At 37.1% G+C, this 19,915-nt stretch overlaps 1 protein-coding gene and 1 long non-coding RNA gene across 3 annotated transcripts; both read left to right on the top strand.

Moving 5' to 3' along the window:
* Positions 1–1,652: 1,652 nt before the first annotated feature.
* On the top strand, positions 1,653–9,594 carry LOC136696937 (ERBB receptor feedback inhibitor 1). Its single transcript, XM_066671724.1, has 4 exons — positions 1,653–1,752; positions 5,784–5,943; positions 6,268–6,350; positions 7,186–9,594. The coding sequence occupies exons 2-4, from the start codon at positions 5,894–5,896 to the stop codon at positions 8,166–8,168; spliced, it is 1,116 nt and encodes a 371-aa protein (XP_066527821.1). The 5' UTR covers positions 1,653–1,752; positions 5,784–5,893; the 3' UTR covers positions 8,169–9,594.
* A 2,470-nt stretch (positions 9,595–12,064) lies between these two features.
* LOC136696938 (uncharacterized) lies at positions 12,065–18,450 on the top strand. 2 transcript variants are annotated; one of them, XR_010802663.1, is made up of 3 exons: positions 12,065–12,144; positions 12,569–12,659; positions 18,318–18,450. It is a non-coding gene; the product is annotated as an uncharacterized lncRNA (long non-coding RNA). The 2 variants fall into 2 exon arrangements; XR_010802664.1 differs by lacking the exon at positions 18,318–18,450 and adding an exon at positions 13,860–13,972.
* The last annotated feature ends 1,465 nt before the right edge of the window (positions 18,451–19,915 follow it).

The raw sequence follows: 19,915 nt of genomic DNA, 5'->3' as shown, positions 1-19,915 counted from the left end.
TAAGAATGTTGAAACTGGGCCTGACCCTCCCCGGGGTAGAGACATATTGCCGTAGGGGCTTCTTCCCCCAGATTACCCACTGTAATTACTTTGAAGGCTCTGCTTACATTCTTGAATATCCCCATCACAAAAACAACATGAACTGTACATCCCACAGAGCCACCCCCTCACACCCACACGCCAACACCCACAAGCTCCCCCCCTCCCACACACACACGGTGACATCACTGCTCAGACTCATGTGCTCCTGACACACAGCTGCTGGAGTAGAATTCCTCAAGCCCTCAGTAGAGAACCACAGAAACAGTGCTCCAACACTGAAATACATCTTGATTAGTTTAGAGGGTGTGCTGTGGTTTCTGAAGCCTTTGTTTTTGCAGTACTAAAAATGGCCAGAAAATTGTAGTGATTCATGTCTGGTTGATGAATGTTTCTCTGTACACACCTCACCATGCTGACAGTGGAGATTTGAGCAATCTTCTGTCACTATTTTGATAACTAATCATACACCAAAGAGATACAGTTGTTTCATTCACTGTATCAGTTTTACATTGTTAACTATTCAAGTCTATTTGTTCAACACCAGAGACTGCATTAAAAATTAAACTACATTTTCTTGGAATGTAAGAATTTCCTGTAGGTTATCAACAATGGTAAAATTTCAAAACATGCAGTTCACTCTCTGGTCTATATAGGCCATATGTGGAAACTAAGCTGCAAAAACAGCTCACTTGATTGCGTTTGTGACTTCCACCTTATCTCTACTTGTATGCACTGATGTTATAAGGAGAGTTTTAGGCTGGACTCCTTTCTTTAATGGCAGCCAATCAGAGTAGAGTTAATTTTGTCTTAAAGTCCCAGAAAAAACACTTAAATGTAGGGCATTAAACGAGGCTGAAAATGATTAAATGTTTCATATGCGTATAACATGCTTATTTAAAAACTGAGAAGGAATTAAATACAAATGCAAAAATAAATTAGAAAATAAATTATCTTTATACAATGAGGGCGGCATGGTGGCGCAGCAGGTAGTGTCGCAGGACCTGGAGGTTGTGGGTTCAATTCCCGCTCCGGGTGACTGTCTGTGAGGAGTTTGGTGTGTTCTCCCCGTGTCTGCGTGGGTTTCCTCCGGGTGCTCCATTGTCCTTCCCCAGTCCAAAAACACACGTTTGTAGGTGGATTGGCGACTCAAAAAAGTGTGTGTCCGTAGGTGTGTGTGTGTGTTGTCCTGTGAAGGACTGGCGCCCCCTCCAGGGTGTATTCCCGCCTTGCGCCCAGTGATTCCAGGTGGGCTCTGGACCAACCGTGACCCTGAACAGGATAAGCGCTTACAGATAATGGATGGATTTATACAATGACAACATTTCCCTAATTCTTTCTTCTACATTAGAACATTTACACGTCTTAAATGATATCTTATGTAACGGTGTGGGGATATCCGAAGTATGTTTCAAATGGGTTTCAATAAATATTTCTATCGGAAACAAGCGGTTTCACTTTTCCCAAATAAGTCCAGTGAAGATGCCTTTTTTCCCTTCGAGCAGAGGGGCGAGGCCGGCCTGCTGACATCATCAGCCCATATAAAGTCTTTCCGCCGCGGGACTGACTTTGGGCCCGCCCGCACGTGCGCTCATTCGTGAGACTTTAGTTTGAAGAGAAGGAGATTCTCTGAGTTTCTCCCAGCTTCTCCCAGCGCTCTCCGGTATAAACCACGGACCCACCGCGGGAAACGGGACAGAGGAAACAGTGACAGTGAGTGAAAGAGTTGTTTATCAAGTGTGTGGTTAAACTAGTCGAAGAATCATCGGGTTATTAAGGTAGAGCCAGTGGTGAAAAGATTGTATCTTACTGTCGTGTCGCAGCTGTGTGTGGAGACGGAATATAGACTTACTATCGTACGCTGTGTTCAGTATTAAAGGCATTTTTTTAGATGTTTGTGGACTGGTGAATATATTCTTGACCCCTCCATATTTCCATAAACGAGAACCCTATACTTCCATAATACACAGATATTTAGGCTTTACTGATTTAGACTAGTATTATGCTAGAATTTCACTCCAATGGAGAATCTCCATTCAGAATAATATGTAGATATAGGTTTAGACAGTGTAACTCAAACATACAGACACATACAGTTATGATTTTAATGAGGACTGAGAGTGCAAGCTAGAGAGTCTCGTGTCTATAATTCTATAGTGTCTTGTATATCCATAATATACAGACTAATGTTAAATGTCTATACATGGTGTTATATGGATGTCTAATAATAGTCATTTGTGAGTTGCCTTCCACGATATGTGAAGTTCCGGTGATGACTGAACCCTTGAACGTAGGCGAAATGGCTGGAATTTCTTCCTGTTTTAAATGTTAAATGGTTTTCCTCTTCTGTAAAATTAGCATTCTGAAGATGCAAGTTATGGTTATTCTGTAGACATGTTCTCCTGTGTTTTGGATATGGACTGAGTAATACTTGTATATGTAGACTGATCAGCCACAAGATTAATACTACTGACGGGTGACATGTACCAAATTCTCATTATAATTGATTAATTCAGTGGCCTCTGTCAATGTGTGAGATATATTTGGCAGCCAGTGAACAGTTAGTTCCTGAAGTTGATGTTGAAAGCTGAATAAATGGGCAAGGGTAAGCTTTGGAGTGACCTTGTCCAGGGCCAGGTTGTGATGGCAAGATGACTGAGTCAGCGCATCTCCAAAATGACCGGTCCTGTGAGTTGTTGCTAGTGTGCAGTGGTTGGTTTGACAGAGACATGGGCCAAGGAAGCTCAGTCTCTGAACTGGCAACAGATTCAAGTGAGACTAAAGCTTATTGATCCAAGATGTGCCTTGTCTGTGATGGGTATAATATTTTGGCCAGTGCATATACAAAAATATCTTGTGGGTTCCTACTATGCCATGTTTAGTATCTACAAAAAATGTATTTAAAACAAGGACAAACGTTGACCTGGAGTCAGTGATGCATCAGTTAAACTGAGGGGTCAGCATAGGCACACTGATCTATACATTGTAAGCTTTGTGTTCACATTTGGTTAAACAAGCACTAATATGAGGTGAGTTGCACCTGAGTCATGATATGGGAGCTCTCTGCTGTGGGCGTGTGTACAGAACGTTGCAACAGATTTTGGGTGGTCAGCAACATGTTGATAGAGAGGTGTATTTTAGTGTGTGTAATGTGGCTTTAGGCAACACTATTTTTGCAGTCAAAGTGGAGTGTTGGTGGTTAGTAGTAGTACGTCAGTAGCGTTATTCTTGGGAAATACTGATGCAAGTTCTGAAACCATTGGGAACAGTGTGTGATTCTGGTTGACAAAAATAGCAGTGAGTTTAACATTTACTGACTGGGCCATTCTCAGCACGTCCCTATGGCACACAAGTGCAAAATGAACATCTGCAGTGTTTATGCAAGTTTGTGTGGATACAAATGAAAAACTCTGTGGGTGATCACTCAAAATGAGCTGTTATGTACATGTTATTATTTTTTCAGTGTGAAGAATGAAGCAGAATTTAAATATTTAACAGAAAATAGTACAGACTTTTCAATACTTTTGGGGTTATTTTTCAGTATTTTTTGTTACCAAACTTTTGCTTTAATATAGTTTGTAATCTATATTTAAGTCTTGTTTTCTGATTTTCAAAGAAATCCAGAGCTTCTGCTTTTTTTACCTCCTAAATACAGATTTTTTTTTCCATTTTTCTTTTGTCCTATCTTTTTTTGTTTTTCTCTTTCTCAAAGATTACAACTTTTCCAAGTTTTGGGAATTCTAATTATTCCCTTATAACATAGGGACTAATATTAGTTGATTTTGTGATGAATCGATGGTTTCTCTTAAAACTGACCTATCATGGGTTAAAATAAATTATCGCACTGATATGAAATGGGTCTTACTACAGTCAAAGCCTTGTTTGACATTAAGTTTGTACTGCTCTTAGAGGCCAATATGAAAATGTGCATTTGAAACTACTATAAAATAGACATAATTGTGTTGCTTTTGCATTATTTTGCTGTTGGTCACGTAGCATGTATTAGGGTGTGCACATACGTTATACCAGATAATCTTTGTTCAGCATTGAAGTAACTACATGGACCTGTGGCACAAAGCCCAGATATATAAACGCGTGTGTACTCACGTTTTATTGATTTCAAGACAAAAGCCTTTGTGGGAGAATGGATTGTTGTGAAATTTTCTGATGTGTGCCCATACTGTGTCATATTATTGAGCCAAGCCAGTTAAAGCCGCCATTGTTTGCATTAGTGTGGGATGACTGTGATAATGGACACTTCCCTCCAGGTGCTTTGTGTCTGTTTCTGCTGCTACACTCATTCATACCTCTGTCCTGCGTGTGGAGGCAGAAGCCTGACCTCATGCCTGAGTCCTTCCTGTTGAAAATACACAGGCATTCTCCCCATCACAAAAGCACAAAGAACTATTCATGCTGTAAAGTGGCTCTATTCATGTACATGGGGGTTATTTACTGGGAGAATTAATGATTGTAAGCTCCAGCTTTTCCCTGTTCTGACTGAAGTGAAGCAGCGGCCGAGCATGTGACGAGTTACATAATGTGCTCTACCTTGGTATTTCATTGATTTTCGCTCTGAATTTTAATCAAATGCCATGACTGCTTCCCCTGAATGGGTTTGTTTTTAACGTGGATGGTCATGAATGAGTAATGGCTGAACTGTCCATCTTGCCTTGTGGCAGCATGTTTTTCTTGCTGTAGGACAAATGTTTTCCTAGAAATGTGTAGTTTTGATTCGCCTTTAATACAAAATAATGTTGCGGCACGTTGATTTTTATATTTATTATTAACTTACATATTGTTTAAAGAGGAATTGTGACTTCTCTTCAAGTTTCGGCACAATTTAAATGATGTAAACGTTTGTTCGTTCAAGTCATTGCGTAGCTTAATGTGAAAGGTTTCTATACAGAGAAACTTCAGAATGCATCAGTAATGCTGCTCAGCACTTGAGACATAGATTCACACACAGGTTTGAGGAAGGTTTTGATGGTGGAGAGTCATATACAAGATGTTGTTAGCCAAAATAGTCATTAAACGAAATGTAATTTTGAGTAATATTTCCCCATGTTAAGTGTTCATTTTGAATGGTGAGTAAAATTGTTATATTTGCACGTTAGATAAAATGACTTCTGGTTCCTATAAACACCACTGTAAAGAAATCTGAGTTCTCTGTAGTGAATCATTTCACACAACCACTCTGTTACCTTTTACAAACCGCACCCACTTCAGCACTGGGTAACATTTAAGATTACATTTTCTACCTACAAATGTAATCAGCTCTTTAGCCTTCTGGGATTAAGTTTACCAGCCATTTGCAAAACTAACTGGTAATTCGTTGATGCTGACCATGCATAACTTTATGTTAATTTTCAACACAAAGCTTTTGAAACACTTTATTATTTAAAAAATGGTAACTAGGAGAATTTGTTAATCTAGCGTGAAGTTATCATTTAAAATAATCCCTGTGGGTTAAGTTATTAAGGGCCTGTGGCAAGCTATTACACTAATGTCACAAAAACCTCTGACTAGTGGTGCTCTAAAAGGAGGAAAGGGAAACGTTCTGAGACCAGGCAACTGCTGACCTTCAGGGTTGAGACATTAGTGTACTTCAAACAAGCCTCCTCCATTTCATGTACATAAAGTACATAGAGTAAATTACAGCCACAGTAGCACTGCCAAAGGGACACATTTACGAAGCGAAAATACTTAATATTCTTTTCCCCGTTTTTCTTATGACATGTTTTCAGAGTGGGGAGCTGGCGCTCATCTTTTGATCATTTGGAGACTGCTGGATGATGGATTTTATGAGCTTGAGAGCAAAAATGATGAAGACCCTCTAGTACATACTCTTTTCTAAATGATGGCTTCAGCCAGAACGTACTGGGATGAGCATCCTGCTACAAACAGGTGACAGCATCCTGACACAAACTGCTTGAACTAAATGATGCATAGATATGTTTCTTCTTCTTCTTCTCTGTATGTGTTTGTTTGTTAGATTCACATTTAAATTTTTTAATGAGTTTTTAATTTCAGTTCCAATGACGTATTATTTGCGTAAATATTTTCATAAAGCACAATAAGAATAATAGAGCGTGATGTAGATACACATTCAAACAGTCATGAACTTTGTGGCTCTGTTGTGATTTATTTGCATACTTTGGTTGGGTGCATACTCTGCCTTGGCCATCCTGTACTGCAAGATTTAAACCATCTAATGCTTGTGTGCCACAGCATGTACTTTTGTTTTGATGCTGACTCCATGGAGCACAACCTGAAAACACATCAGCACGCCTCGTCCTCTGTGGCTTTTCAAAGTAAGTGAAAGATTTTGAGTTCTAGCAGCACACTCGGGCTTTGCTACTGGGAGGGAGGGAGTCTATCTCAGTTTGGTACTCTCTGTTCTGCCTCTGAAGCGGATGTTTCTCAGGAAGTTCAGAAGGTTATGGGAAGCTAGAGGATTATCACCTCCTGGACTGATAAACAGTTCCTGTAGTAAGGTTTTATACTGTGGCACTCTGTTTTTATCTGCATAAAGGACTATTCAAACGAGATTGTTTACCTGCCCTGAACAGAAAAAAAATAAGGTGAATTAAAAAAGCTGGAGGCAAACACAATGACTAACTGTAAATCTAAAACTTTAAAGTTAACAGAACAAAGCTGTGCAGCCAGTTGCCTCATAATTTGAACTAGGTAATTATTGTTAGATTTGATTCAAAATGTGAAGTCATTATTTCTGAGTGAACATAGAGCTATCAGTAAATCTAATTTTGAACTGACCACCACAGAATGATTCAGGACAACTGTAAAGTATCTTAGCAAAGGAGCATGTTAAATAGACTGAATATTACTTCATTTAGCAATTTGTTATTAAGAATGAATGTTTCAAGGATATTATTATATGAGATATATCAAGATATTTATGCACTTAAATATATTCTTCTTTTATTCTGTGCTGTGTGAAAGATTATACAACTCAGCCAGTCAGATGTGATTCTGGTTGAACAAATCCAGCTCAAAAAGTGCTTAGGATAGATTTTGATATGTGATATGTATGTATATGCAATTTCATGTAGCAAATTTATGTCTTGCGTAGGCCACAAATGATTTTAAAACCATGCTGCATTTGTGCTTTCTTGTCCTGTCTCTCAGGAAGGATGTTTGGCTCATGTTCTACACATAGTTCCAGCCACACGTGCCTGCCTGCAAAGGCTGCTGATCCTGCAGAACTTCTTTTCTCCTCGCTGCACCCACCTGAGGGAGACCAGGTTGTTCCATCCTTCCAAAAACTTTCAGTTTATGAACAGGCGCCCGCATATTCTCAGAGGAGAATCTCCAAGCCTTTGCCTCCTCTACCAGACATGGGGGACATATCTTCTGATGAAGCAGTGGATAGTGAGGTGGAGTTCTTCTCTAGCAACAGTGAGAGCCAGCTGCTGGTGTCTGATCACCCCTCTAAACCTTTACCCTTCCGGTACGGCATTCCGGGTAGGCGGAGTTTCCGTGGTTGCGGTCAGATCAACTATGCCTATTGCGATGGTTTGCCGGAGCAAGAGAAAGCAAGTGGACAGAAGAGTGAGCAGGTGATCCATCGAGACCAGGATCACTTGAAGCAACAGGAAAGACCCCAGAGGAAACTACGCCGTACTCATTCAGGTCCAGCAGGATCCTTTAAGCCCCCCAACCTCCGATTGTTTGGCCACCAGCACCCATCCCACTGCAATCCACAGCAGAAACCTGAGGTTCCTCCTCGTGTCCCCATCCCATCTCGTCCCAGAAAGAACACTGAAGAACAGGAACCTGACCAACCTCCTGAAATTCCCCCAAGGCAACCAATCTTCTACACCATTCCGCGATCTCCTAGTCCCAAGAGCCTTCCCATTTATGTAAATGGAGTAATGCCCCCTACTCAGAGCTTTGCCCCAAATCCTAAATATGTGAGTAAAACCCAGAATAGGCAGACCTGTGAGAATTTGCCAGCTCCTCATAATCCGTGTATTCTGCCCATCATGGAGGATGGAAAGAAGGCTAGCACTACGCATTACTTCCTTCTTCCTAAGCGGCCAAGCTATTTGGACAAGTTTGAAAGGTTTTTTAAAGAGTCAAGCTCAGAAGTTGTACACAGTGGATGTTAAGTGCAGAATTTCTCTAATGAATTATTAAACTTAATTTGACTGATACTGACAGTATTCTGGTGCTTAGTTTAAGTAATCAATATAGTGCCACCTCAGAATGAACCCAGAGTACTAAAAAGTAGTGATAGGTCATAATTGCTGGACATTTTGGAGCCATTTTCATCTATCTTCAAATATTTTTTTAATAATATTTTAATTTAAATGCTGTTTTATTGTTCTTTTTTTAAGCATTACTCAGTTTAGAATATTCCTATGAGAAGTGCCTAACCTGTCATTTGTTTTTAATGGTTTACATGTAACACTGGTTGGTATAAGCTGGTCTTATACTGTTACTTTTGAGCTGAATTCTCTAGGTGTGTCATTGTGTAGCCCTCATTGTGTGTCATAACTGTCTGTTTGTTTCTGTTGTTGATGAAGGTATTTGCCTTCACCAGGTTATTTATTTATATTCACATTAAATGACTAAGTAGTTGTATGTCGGTTCAAATACTCATTGTGTTCTGTGTCCGTTCAGCCTGAATTTATTTATTATTTGTAACTCTTGAAAAGAATGTCTTTTTTTTTTTTTAAGTTAGTCCATTTTTACAGTCCCCATATTCATAAAATATGCAGACAAACATTATTAAAGCGTTTGATTTTTTTTGGTGTGGCTGTGGGGGGTGTTACATTAGCCAGTACATTTACATATATCCACTTACTTAGACTTTAAATGTTGCCCATTCATGATAAAGTTATGCACTCATTCACTCAGACCAGCTGTAGAAGCACAACAAACATGGCTTGTTTTTATGGGTGAAAAAAAGGTTGGATATGTATAATATTTGATACCTCAAACCACACCAGTGACATAAACGGGAAACTAAAATAACACATAACATTGTTTAAGAACCACCAAGTATATATTTAAGTTGAAAATTATTTAGATTGGCCTTAAAACAAAAAGTACATTAAGCATTATATTCCTTTTTACATAGCACAAGCAATGGTGTTTAAATAGTTGGCATGACCTACAGCCTGATCATTTGACCTGAATAAGAAAGGTTCAACAGCAATGTTCCTTATTACTCTGACACAACCTGTACTTTAACACGTACATGTCATGTATTTACCCACCCATTTACTCACACTTGGTATTTGCTTAGTTAAACTGACTTGATCATTTTCCAGTGATTAAGCAAGTCATGTGACACTGCATATGTTTACCTGATGTATTGGAATTTGTTTGCCTTTTTTTTCTTTCTTTGTTGTAACAAAAGCTGCAATTGTATTTATCCCTAGCTTATTTGTCCTCATATGAAGGCTCATGATCATTAACTGTTCTGCTATGGTTGCACCACAATGCACTGTCTCTAGAAATGTACAGTATTTTAGTAGGTTTTTCATACTACAGCTATGATTTATTTAAAGAAATAAATTTACTTATTTATCACTGTACAAGGCCCGGTTTTGCTTTTTTATTAATCTGTTTAAATGTTCAGTGGGTTCATGTTCATTTGTATGTCCAAATGTTAGTAGACATCTCTTTGTAGTGAGTGAATTCAAACTATTACCTTTTCTTATAAAGTAACCTTGGCTTAGCTGGTGCCCACAACTTCAACTTGTTTTTACAGCTTTAGATTTTTAAAAATGCACAGTTAAACATTGTATGCCTTATCTGTCTTTTGTAGCAATCCCAGTGTGGTATCAGATTTAATGTGCAGGAGCGCCAAAACCACAGGTTTTTTAGTGCTGACATTTGTTTGGAGAGTGTCTAATACATCATGTATTCTTGTTTTTGATGTTATAACAATCTCTACAAAGCCTGGTTGTTTAATCATACCTTAATGCCAAGTTCATGAATTGGTTCTCACACCGTGTTATCAGTTTATAGGATGTGTTTAGAGGTCACGTCCACTGTTATAGGTGCTGCATGGTATTATCTCTGTGTTGTTTGCTCTGAGCAGTCATAATGAACAGATTGTTAAACTCCTGCTCTGTTGCCTGAGTCACTTCCTCAGACTGCCAGCACACCAATGTGACAAATGTCACAAAGATGTGGTGTCTTTCGCATAAGCTGCTGTCAAAGGTTTTCCTTCGATCCAAAATATATGCTGATCCACTGACTAGCTGAGCTCATGATGGCTTGCTGTTCCCTCTTTAGAGATGTCATGCTGTATAGTGTTAAAAAATGACATATAATAATACAAGAAGAAATATTCACATCCTCACAGTAATGTTATTTCATAATGATCTTAAAATGTGCAATAGTCTAGTGCTTGAGAACAAGAAAACAATACACTGATCTGAGATATGCCTTTATTTTTGTCCAGATGCACAGTATAAATATAATTTAATGCTTTAAAAATTACAGTAGAGAACTCATGCTTCTTGTTGTGACCTAGTCTGGATTTATTTCAAATAAATTAATAAAATCGAATTTGAGTCACATTTGATGCACCTGAGATAGGAAGTACATTTTCAACTATTCTTCTTCTTGTGCTCCATGAGGAAATTGCTTTAATTCACTTTTACGTAGTCCCACATTTGGGTTTAAGTTGCTCTTATGGCGCTTAATTTCACTCTTTTCTTTTTGCTCAACACCTGTATTGCATTTTTACCCCAAACTTTTTTTTTTTACGACAGCAGACAATTCCTAACTATTTTAAAGAAGGACTTTGTAACTCTCACTTTTAACTTCTCGTGAAAGCCATCGTTATACGTAGATAATATGTGAAATTTTTTCAGGCTCTTCTACTAAACTTTCATTTAATTAAGTCAACTATTGCTGATACACAGTCCCAGCTTTCTGGGTTTGTAGGTTCAAAGCCTGTCTCCAGTCACTGTGAGGAGGTTGGGATGTTCAACAGCATATTTCCCTTTATTTCCTCAATTTATTTACTTTAAATACAACCTCAGAATACACAAAGGATTCATCTACTTCTCTTTGATTTAATTAAGTCACGAACAGTTGGCCACTACTGATATTGAGGGAGAACACTGCTCCCTAGCGTCTGAATGCTGAAAGTGGTAAGTTGACCAATTTAGATTTTTCAAACTGTTGGAAAAATTCAATTATAAGGATGTAAACGAAATGTTCCAGAGTGGTCAGATGCGAAACTCATAATTGTAGAAAAAACAGTTTCATTACGATAACAATGTCATTACTTTGTTTATCTGGGACCCAGACATTTGGAATGTTTTAAAACCCCTTGATTTGAATGGGGTATTTTTATAACATAGACTGCATGTTTCAAATAAATTTCCATTTAACAAATTAACATTTTGAATATTCCCCAATGGAAACAGCACATTTAATCGTGGCTCTGCTGCTCAAATTATGTGACGAATAAACTGGAACCAAGTAACAACAAGGAGACGACCGTGTTAGGACCGCACATTCTGTTATTTAAAATTAAGACAGAGAAAAAGCACATCGCAAATTATGAATATGAGTATGTAGCCTTTTTGGGTGGAAATAATATGCAGCTAACACGAAATAAACCCGGTTACTTGAATTTTCCATTCCACATTAAATGGTGGAGGAGTGCCTCGCAAAGCCGCACTGTTGCCAATTTAGCGAATTTGTTGCTAGATTTAGCGACTTTTCAGATCTCTGTAGCAAGTTATTTGAATATCATAAAACGGTGTAAAATTAAAGAACATGTAAGTCCACGAGATGAAATTGAGCATATGAAATCACAAAATTAAAAAAAAAATCTAAAATAATAAAAGAATAAGGTACAGTTATGTTCCCCAATTAAAGTTACAGTGTGAAACGTTGAAGGGAACCACAACAGGTACCAGTTTTTCTGACAATGTATGTCACGGTTGTTTACCTCAAAATTTGTATTGAGTTTACCTAGTGATGAATGCTGTTTTATTATTTTTTTTTAACCAAATCGATTCAAACATTAGTGCATTGTATCATGACTTTTCAAGCAGGCGTTACTCGAAGCTGGCAGCACTAAAGTCGCCAATTTAAGACGCTTATTTTGGTGTAAGAGAACATTAAGTTAATGTAGACCTTTAAATGTGTGTATTTATCTTTCACTATTTTAGCTGGACTGGAAAATTTTCAAGTTCACTTATAAATTCCTTGAAGTCACTATGTTGGAAAGGACTATTGAAATAAGAATATATTTTAAAATGTGACTAATTTAGTTACTAGGGCTGCAAGGTTTAAGCTGATACACAGTCCCAGGTTTCTGGGTTTGTAGGTTCAAAGGCTGCCTCGAGTTATTTCCCTTTAATTCCCCAGTTTATTTACTTTAAATAGAACCTCAGATTACACAAAGGGTTCACCAGTCATTTTGGATGGTAACCACTAAATTAATAACCTATTGATTTACACCATTACGTAATAAACCATAATAAGTTATTAACTGTTTTGAGTGATTTATTTTTCTGTTCTTTGTTTTTAGTTTGTGAAACTAAAACAGAACCGGTGCGCAGCAGTTTTCAGTCAAGATGGCGGATGATCTGGGGTTCACTGCTTTTACTGAATTTGGACAGGTTTGTGAGTTTATTTCAGTGTGAGTGGCGCTGGCACTAAAGAGAGTACCTCTATCAGTCAACTCCAAAATCCTGGGGTTGTGTGTTGTCCCGTGTCTAGTTACTGGCTTGAGGAAAAACCTGGTAGGTCAACTGGCCGTGTAAAAGTGTCCATAGATTTGAGTTTGATGTGCCCTGTGATGAACAATCACCAAGCTACAGACAATGAATTAATGACTTTTTGGTTAGTTTAGACTAGTTAATAGTACTAAATAGTTTTGAGGACCATAAATGCATATTTTTAGTTGTAGTAAGCATTAAATTAATTACCTTGATTTTTTTTTTAATTTTATTTCTGCTAACGCATTCAGAGCCGGTAAACGTATGTCAATTGCACACAAGGAAATATGTGTATTTCAATAATTGAAACCACATTTTTTATTGTTTTTTTTTTCGTTGTCTGACAAAATTGACGACATTCCTCAAAAATTTAAACACAGTTTAATGTCAAACAGCTAAACTTTAAATAATCGTGTTAAATCATCACTTTTGATCTTATCCACTTCTACCCAGCAGATGGCAGCAGATGATTGAATGATTTTGTCTCGAGCTAGAGAACATGTATGTGTTATGTGTATAGTTTGTGAAAGTACAAACTTTCCCTACACTAGTGTAAAGCAATTCAGTTTACAGGACTGGTGCAGGTGGATATATAAACAAACAGCATCTTATTATGAGGAAACAATGAGAATTGTTGACCAGGGCTTGTAGGTGATCTTTTGTCTGTTATAATGAAAGTCCTTACTGCACACTAACAAAATTTTATTTGCACAAGTATTTTTAAATTCAACACAGGAAATGCATCAAACAAACAAAAGATGAATGCAACAAAGAATTTACAGTAAATGTATTTCTTAAAGTTGACATTGGATTCTGGATTTCCTCTGTTAAATATAAAAGTTCAGTTTTATCAATGAGTGAACAGGAAAAAACAACAAATATTTACTCTGGAAATCTGTCTATGAAATGATCATTAGATTATTTCACACACAGTCCGAGGTAAAAGTAAAAAATAGACCATTATTCCCAAATAATGCACTTTCATAAGGAAAGTGAAAAGTGTAATAATTCCAAAAAGTCCACCATCACCATTGGAGACAGGAGAAAATCAAGTTTAACACTACCTTTAGTAATCATGGATGTTTGTGTCCATGCACCCAGTGTCAGAAGACAACTCAGCACTGTGAATATCTGGAAGCCAAGAAACAGATACATGTCAAGAAGATTCACAATTCAGACGGAAAAAAAGAGCTGGTGTTCTCAGGACAGGGGACTGACGTGTCCAGATTACTTGAATTATGAGTAGAATTTGATGAATGAACTTTGGATGGGTTGAAAAATCTTTGCAAAAGAAAGAAAGGCAATAAAAAAAGCTTTAATAAAGACAATGACTAGACGTATTGAACATTTTTGTATGATATTGAGAGTTTGTTTTTTAAACGTGTTTTCTTCTTTTTTCAATACTGGAAAATAAATAACATTCACTTAATGAACATTTCAAATTCTAAGTATGTTCAAACTAGAAACGAACCGCTGTAACTTAGTAAACATTTTAAAAATACACTTTAATGTTGTTGGTACACAGCTGAGAAAGCAGAGCAGGAGTTTCTCACATTTTGTGGATTGACTGTTTTGAAAATGGATTTTAAAATGTTATTTTCTAACAATTTTTTGTTATTACAGCATTTCATTTTATGTGTATTTCTTTTTCTAGCATAAATACTGACAAAAATCTTCTGAATTACACAGCATAATTGAATATTAATTAGTAAGTTATGTACGAGTTCATTAAGAATATAATGAAGTAACATGGTGGCCTCAAGTTGGACATTGGACATCCTTAAGACATCTACGTTCAAATAAAGAGGGTAACAGAAAAACAAGCAAAATTATGTTTTTTTTTGTTTGTTTTTGTTTTGTTTTTTATTTTTTTTTTACACAATAACATATTGTTCCAAATAAAGACTCAAGATGTTATTTAACCAAACAACGTCATTGTCATGCACTCGCCTTTTTGTGTGAAAAATCTGCAAATGAATAGAGACTCAGATAATTATTTAGCAAACGAAATGCATCTTGCATGGTGGATCTGCATTGCTTGATCAACAAAATGCAGACATTGATCCCAGAGGTGGCTCATCCCCGCATGAAGGTCTCATGCTCCTCTGGATTCCAAGACTGTTTGTTCCACTCTTAATGGTCTGTGAAAAAACAAGTTAGAGATGCTGGAATGACCTGATATCAGCTATAAGAGCCAAAAAAAAGGCCCACCATAATAAATTAGCTATGTTTACAATGCTTTTCTCAGCTGGTAATAGCAAAACACCATCATGTGATGAAGCCCAAAAAGCCCAGGCAGACAAAACCTGAGAATTCAAAGTGCATCTTCATAAGGGGAAATAGGCTTTCTTTAATGTGACAATCTTTCTTCTGCCATTGCTCACTTTGTAAAGTCAAATAGACTGCTTTATTTTCAGTGAGGGACAATGACATAGATGAATGTATATATGCCTGATGTTTAGACATTTCAACTCACATTCTTTGGGAGGTGTCTCTATGGGAGCATGTGAAATATATCACAGTATTTTTTAAAACCCTACTCCCTTATGACAGCGCAATATACTTGAGTTGTTTTGGCATTTCCCTCCACAATTAGATTATCATTTGAGCTAACGTTTATGTTTCCATATTTTATACTCTGTGCTGACAGAGTTCTATATCCTGTTTAAAGGTTGAAACATTGCTCAGAGTATAATTGGGGTAGAAAAATAAGGATTAAATCAATGTTTGGGCTCTTGACATGGCCCTTTGCTGCAGTGGTCTTGTTATACTATTTTCTCATTCTACGATTGGAGGCAAATATATTGAATCTTTCACACTTTAATTTTAAAATATCAACTTTATAGGAAATGTAAGCTTGTTATGAAAATAAAGAAACACAGACTTAATTCAAGATACACAGAAGTTTGGCTGAACCTTGCATATCACCAGATATACTTGACATACAAGCTTGTGTTTGGCTTTAAATAGACTTTGTAAAATACATAAAGACATTTTAATTTACTTGGAACACAACTTCAGTTGGTCATGTCATGAAGTTTACAAAATCTGACAGGTATAATTATAGATATATAGCTTTAGTTTTGGCAATCTGCAGGGATACAGTTCCACAACTACAAAGTTCAGTTTTAGAAGTTAGTTGCATAGGAGTTGGATGGTATTGTCTTTTGTTCTGATAACTCCAGCAGATACTTTATTTAAGTCTATTTTCTTATCTCTGAAACAGCTTCTTGACAACAACACACCCTTTCAGACCCATGTTGTTACAAGCAGTGACAATATAAATAATTTGTACTGCTAATAGCTCTGGTGTGTCATGAAACTCAAAAAAGCTTGAGACCAGTATAATTAATTGTAAGAAATCTAAACAAAACAGTCTATTTAAAAACTCATATTCCTTTACTCATTGGCTTTGTAACACCCAGTGGGTTCTTTTGGTTGCATTCAAGTGCATTTGTTAAATTCATATTTGTATAGGGATTTATTATTTTGTTACAAAAATGCCTTATATACCTTATTTTTGCATTATTCATTTTTCTATGGATGCATATGTATATGTATAAATATGTTACACAGTTCTTAAAAGACACCCAGCTTTCCCACAGCTCAGCCCACTTGTTTTTGGCATTTCCCTCCACTCTTTCAATTAGATTATCATTTAAGCTAACATTTGTGTTTCAGTGTTTCATGATTTTATAACATCTACGCTGTCATAAAGCAAACTAAATTGTGAGTAATTTGATTTGACTTATTTTGGATACTCCACTTAAACGCAGACAAATCGCTTTGAATAATTAGGGTAAAAACAGGGATTAAATCAATGTTTAGGCTCTTTAGATGGTCCCTTGCTGCAGTGGTTTGCTAAGATTTTCAGTCATCCTAACATTTAGTGTTTGTAATACAGGCTGAAATCTGATTAAATTCCCCCTCATGAACTTTAAATGGACAGTTGTTTGGAAGATATGACATGTTTGAACCTGTCAAATCACAACAATCACTTGAGATTTTGGCTGAAGTTTGAACAATTTAGATCACGGAGCATACTTGTCATACAAATGATTAAAACTCTTCTGTTTAAAAAAAAAAGATAGACATCAAACAATATGCACAGATACAAATATTAAAGTAGAAATCCAGAGACTTGAACAGAACGTCTAAATCGATCATGTGGGAAGTCTACAAAGTCTGAAAAGTCGAAGAACATATGCAGAGGGGCAGGAGTCACAGTTAAGAAGGGCCACAAATTCACTTCATGTGCTTCTCCTTCAGATTGATTTAGTGAAACCAATTGGGGCAGCATGTAAAATTGGGTCTGCTACTTTCATCTACATTAAACAGGCCTCTTTCTTTTCTGACATTTTCAAAGAAAGGCTGCACTAACTGATTAAAGCAAAAAACAACCAGTCCATCACATGCTGATAATGGCTAAGAAATGTCTGTTAAATGGGGTTCACCCTTCTGCCATCCAAACTGGCAAACGGATTAGACCTTTACCACCCTTAAACTGTGCCATCAGACTATAAATGTAGACTCAGTGAACAGGTTATTTTGAGTGATATAGTATTACATTTGATCTGAACCTGTGAATGGTTCCATAAATATTCCAGTGGCTGAGTCAGATGCCGTATTCCTACGTATTATTTTGCATCCTTTGGTAATGAGGGAACAAACTATTAACACATTGATACTGACTGAAACACGGATACTTAATAAAGAGAAAAGTATTTAACAAAGGTGATTTCAGTATAACCATTATCAAAAATGCATTATACATCTGGGTTTTCTGGAAAAATATCACCAGCTGGATTAAAAAGATTTTAAAAGAACACATACTGTATAAATGAAAATATAGATGGGGATTCATTGATCAGGCTATTGTTTTCCCCTAACAAGCCCCAAGATGCTCAACTGGATTGAGATTTGGAGGCCAAGTCCATATCTTGAACATTTTTCATGTTCCTCAATCTATTCCTGAACTGTCGTTGCAGTGTGGCAGTGTGCATTACCCTCCTGAAATGATCCACTAGCATTAAGGAATACTTTTGCCATGGAATGTAATTCACATGCAACAGAGTTATGGTAGATGGTACATGTCAAATTAACGTCTGCGTAAATTCCAGGACCCAAGGTTTCCTAGCAGAACTTTGCACAGTATCACACTGCCAATGCCTATTCATCATTTAATATGAAATTATAATTCATCCACTTCTTTCATTGATCTGTGAGTTTACATGTCCAAATGTAGGAGGTGTTTGGTGGTTGATAGTGGTCAGCGTGGGCACTCTGACTGGTCTGCTTCACCCTCTTATTATAGGTCCAGGAAAAGAGAAAACTGACAGGTGTTAGACATTCTAAGAAAAGTGCATGTGTTTCTATCACTTGAACCTGATACTAAAGTTATTACTGGAAATGGACCATTAGCTTTTCACTCTGTTTAGCCTATTGCCCTCTAACTGCTGACTTTCAATCAGATTTCTTTGTAGTGCAGTGGATGAACTTAAACATAAAGACAGGAGAGCTGACTGTGGATCAGATATGCATTATTATTGTACCCTGCAGGCCCAGTGTGTTGAAGAGAGACCCAGCATGCGTGGAGCTCAGAGCTGAGAGCTGGCACAGAGAGGGACATCCAACAGACACAGCATGACCTCCAATCAGGTCCTGACCTCATTCATGCTTCCATGCATCAGCACATGAAAGAGACTGACAGAAAAAAAAAGCTCTTAAAGTGTGAAAGAGAAGATGCAAGGCTGTGTAGCGATGCAGTCTTTTTGACCTTAGCTTTGTGATCACATGGTTGCATCCTTAGCACTTCCATGGTTCTGATGTGGCTGCTAAATTCCTCTGCTGACATTCAAATAATTTGGAAGGAAAAAATGTCACTGCGTCTAAAGTAAGAGTTGAGCCAGTAAATAAAAAGCCTTCCCAGAATTTTGGGACGAATGTACCCTGGCGCCTCTTAGGTTGGTTTGAAAAGTTTAGGTTTGAGAGAGTTGGAATGAATTCCTTTTTTTAAACACATTTTACTTTAACTCTCTGTAATACAATAAACACATGAACAACAGTAGGCAAAATAAAAATAGTCTGAACCCTTTGTCATGTAAAAGCGTAACTACATTTGTTAAGGGGCAAAACTTAACGGCTTAAACAGACGTACAAAACTACTTAGGCGCTGAGTAACTCATATAAGTTTATAGCACGTCCAGATTCTGTCAGCATTTCAACTGAATTTTGCATGATGTTAAACATGAAAAATCTACTTGTAACCCTTATTAAATAAACCTTACTTAGCCTGAAAATAGTAAAAGTAAAATTAAGATTGGTCAGTAATACCTGTCAGAATAGTACTTGGCTACATAACTGATAAACTCAGTAGATGTATGGGAATGATTAAAGTTTACCCCATAAAGCCTAATGTTTTTTGATTTTGCATCAGTCTTACAAACCCAAGCTTTCCATGTGGCAAGTTTAATAGTCTCGGATACTGAAGCTTAATCACATCTCTGCAGTGGGAGGACAATATACTACACAAAATACACCACCTGTTACCCCCTGTCCAGTCTTTCTTCTTGTTTTGGAGTTCCACATATAACTGCTGTCTCTAGCTCTGTACACTTCATTTCACTTTATCTTCTGCACTCATTCTGGGACAACATTTAAACAGTCAAGAATTGTGTACTTTGCTACGTGAAAGAGAGAGAAAGAACGAGTGAGATGAGACCAATGGGGTTTACCTTACAGACATTCCTTCCTCTGCTTTCAGTGATAAATGGTGACAAGATGCCATTACCAGACCAATGATTTAAAACTCTTAACAAATTCCAGCTGAACGACAACGCTAAACTTGTCATGTGGAAGTCAACTTAAGGTTGACAGGTTTTGTACGATATGGAGCTCTCTCTCTCTTTCCCTCTCTTTAACTTTCTGGACAGAGTGTATGCCTTCATATAGTTGTTTATTGTATATCACTCATTTTACAGTATATTTTTATTATTCTGTGTATTTTAAACCTTTTGGGGATATAATCTACCACCATTTTCTTTTCTGTACAGTAATGGAACAAATATTATTCCTTACTAAAAGGTGATGAAGGATCAATTTTTGAAACCTCTGTGCTCTTTCATGACCTGGGGCCACAAAATACTGCTTATATCTTT

The sequence above is a fragment of the Hoplias malabaricus genome, chromosome 5 (genome assembly GCF_029633855.1).
Source record: "Hoplias malabaricus isolate fHopMal1 chromosome 5, fHopMal1.hap1, whole genome shotgun sequence".
NCBI lineage: Eukaryota > Metazoa > Chordata > Actinopteri > Characiformes > Erythrinidae > Hoplias > Hoplias malabaricus.
This window is presented reverse-complemented; position numbering and strand designations above follow the sequence as displayed.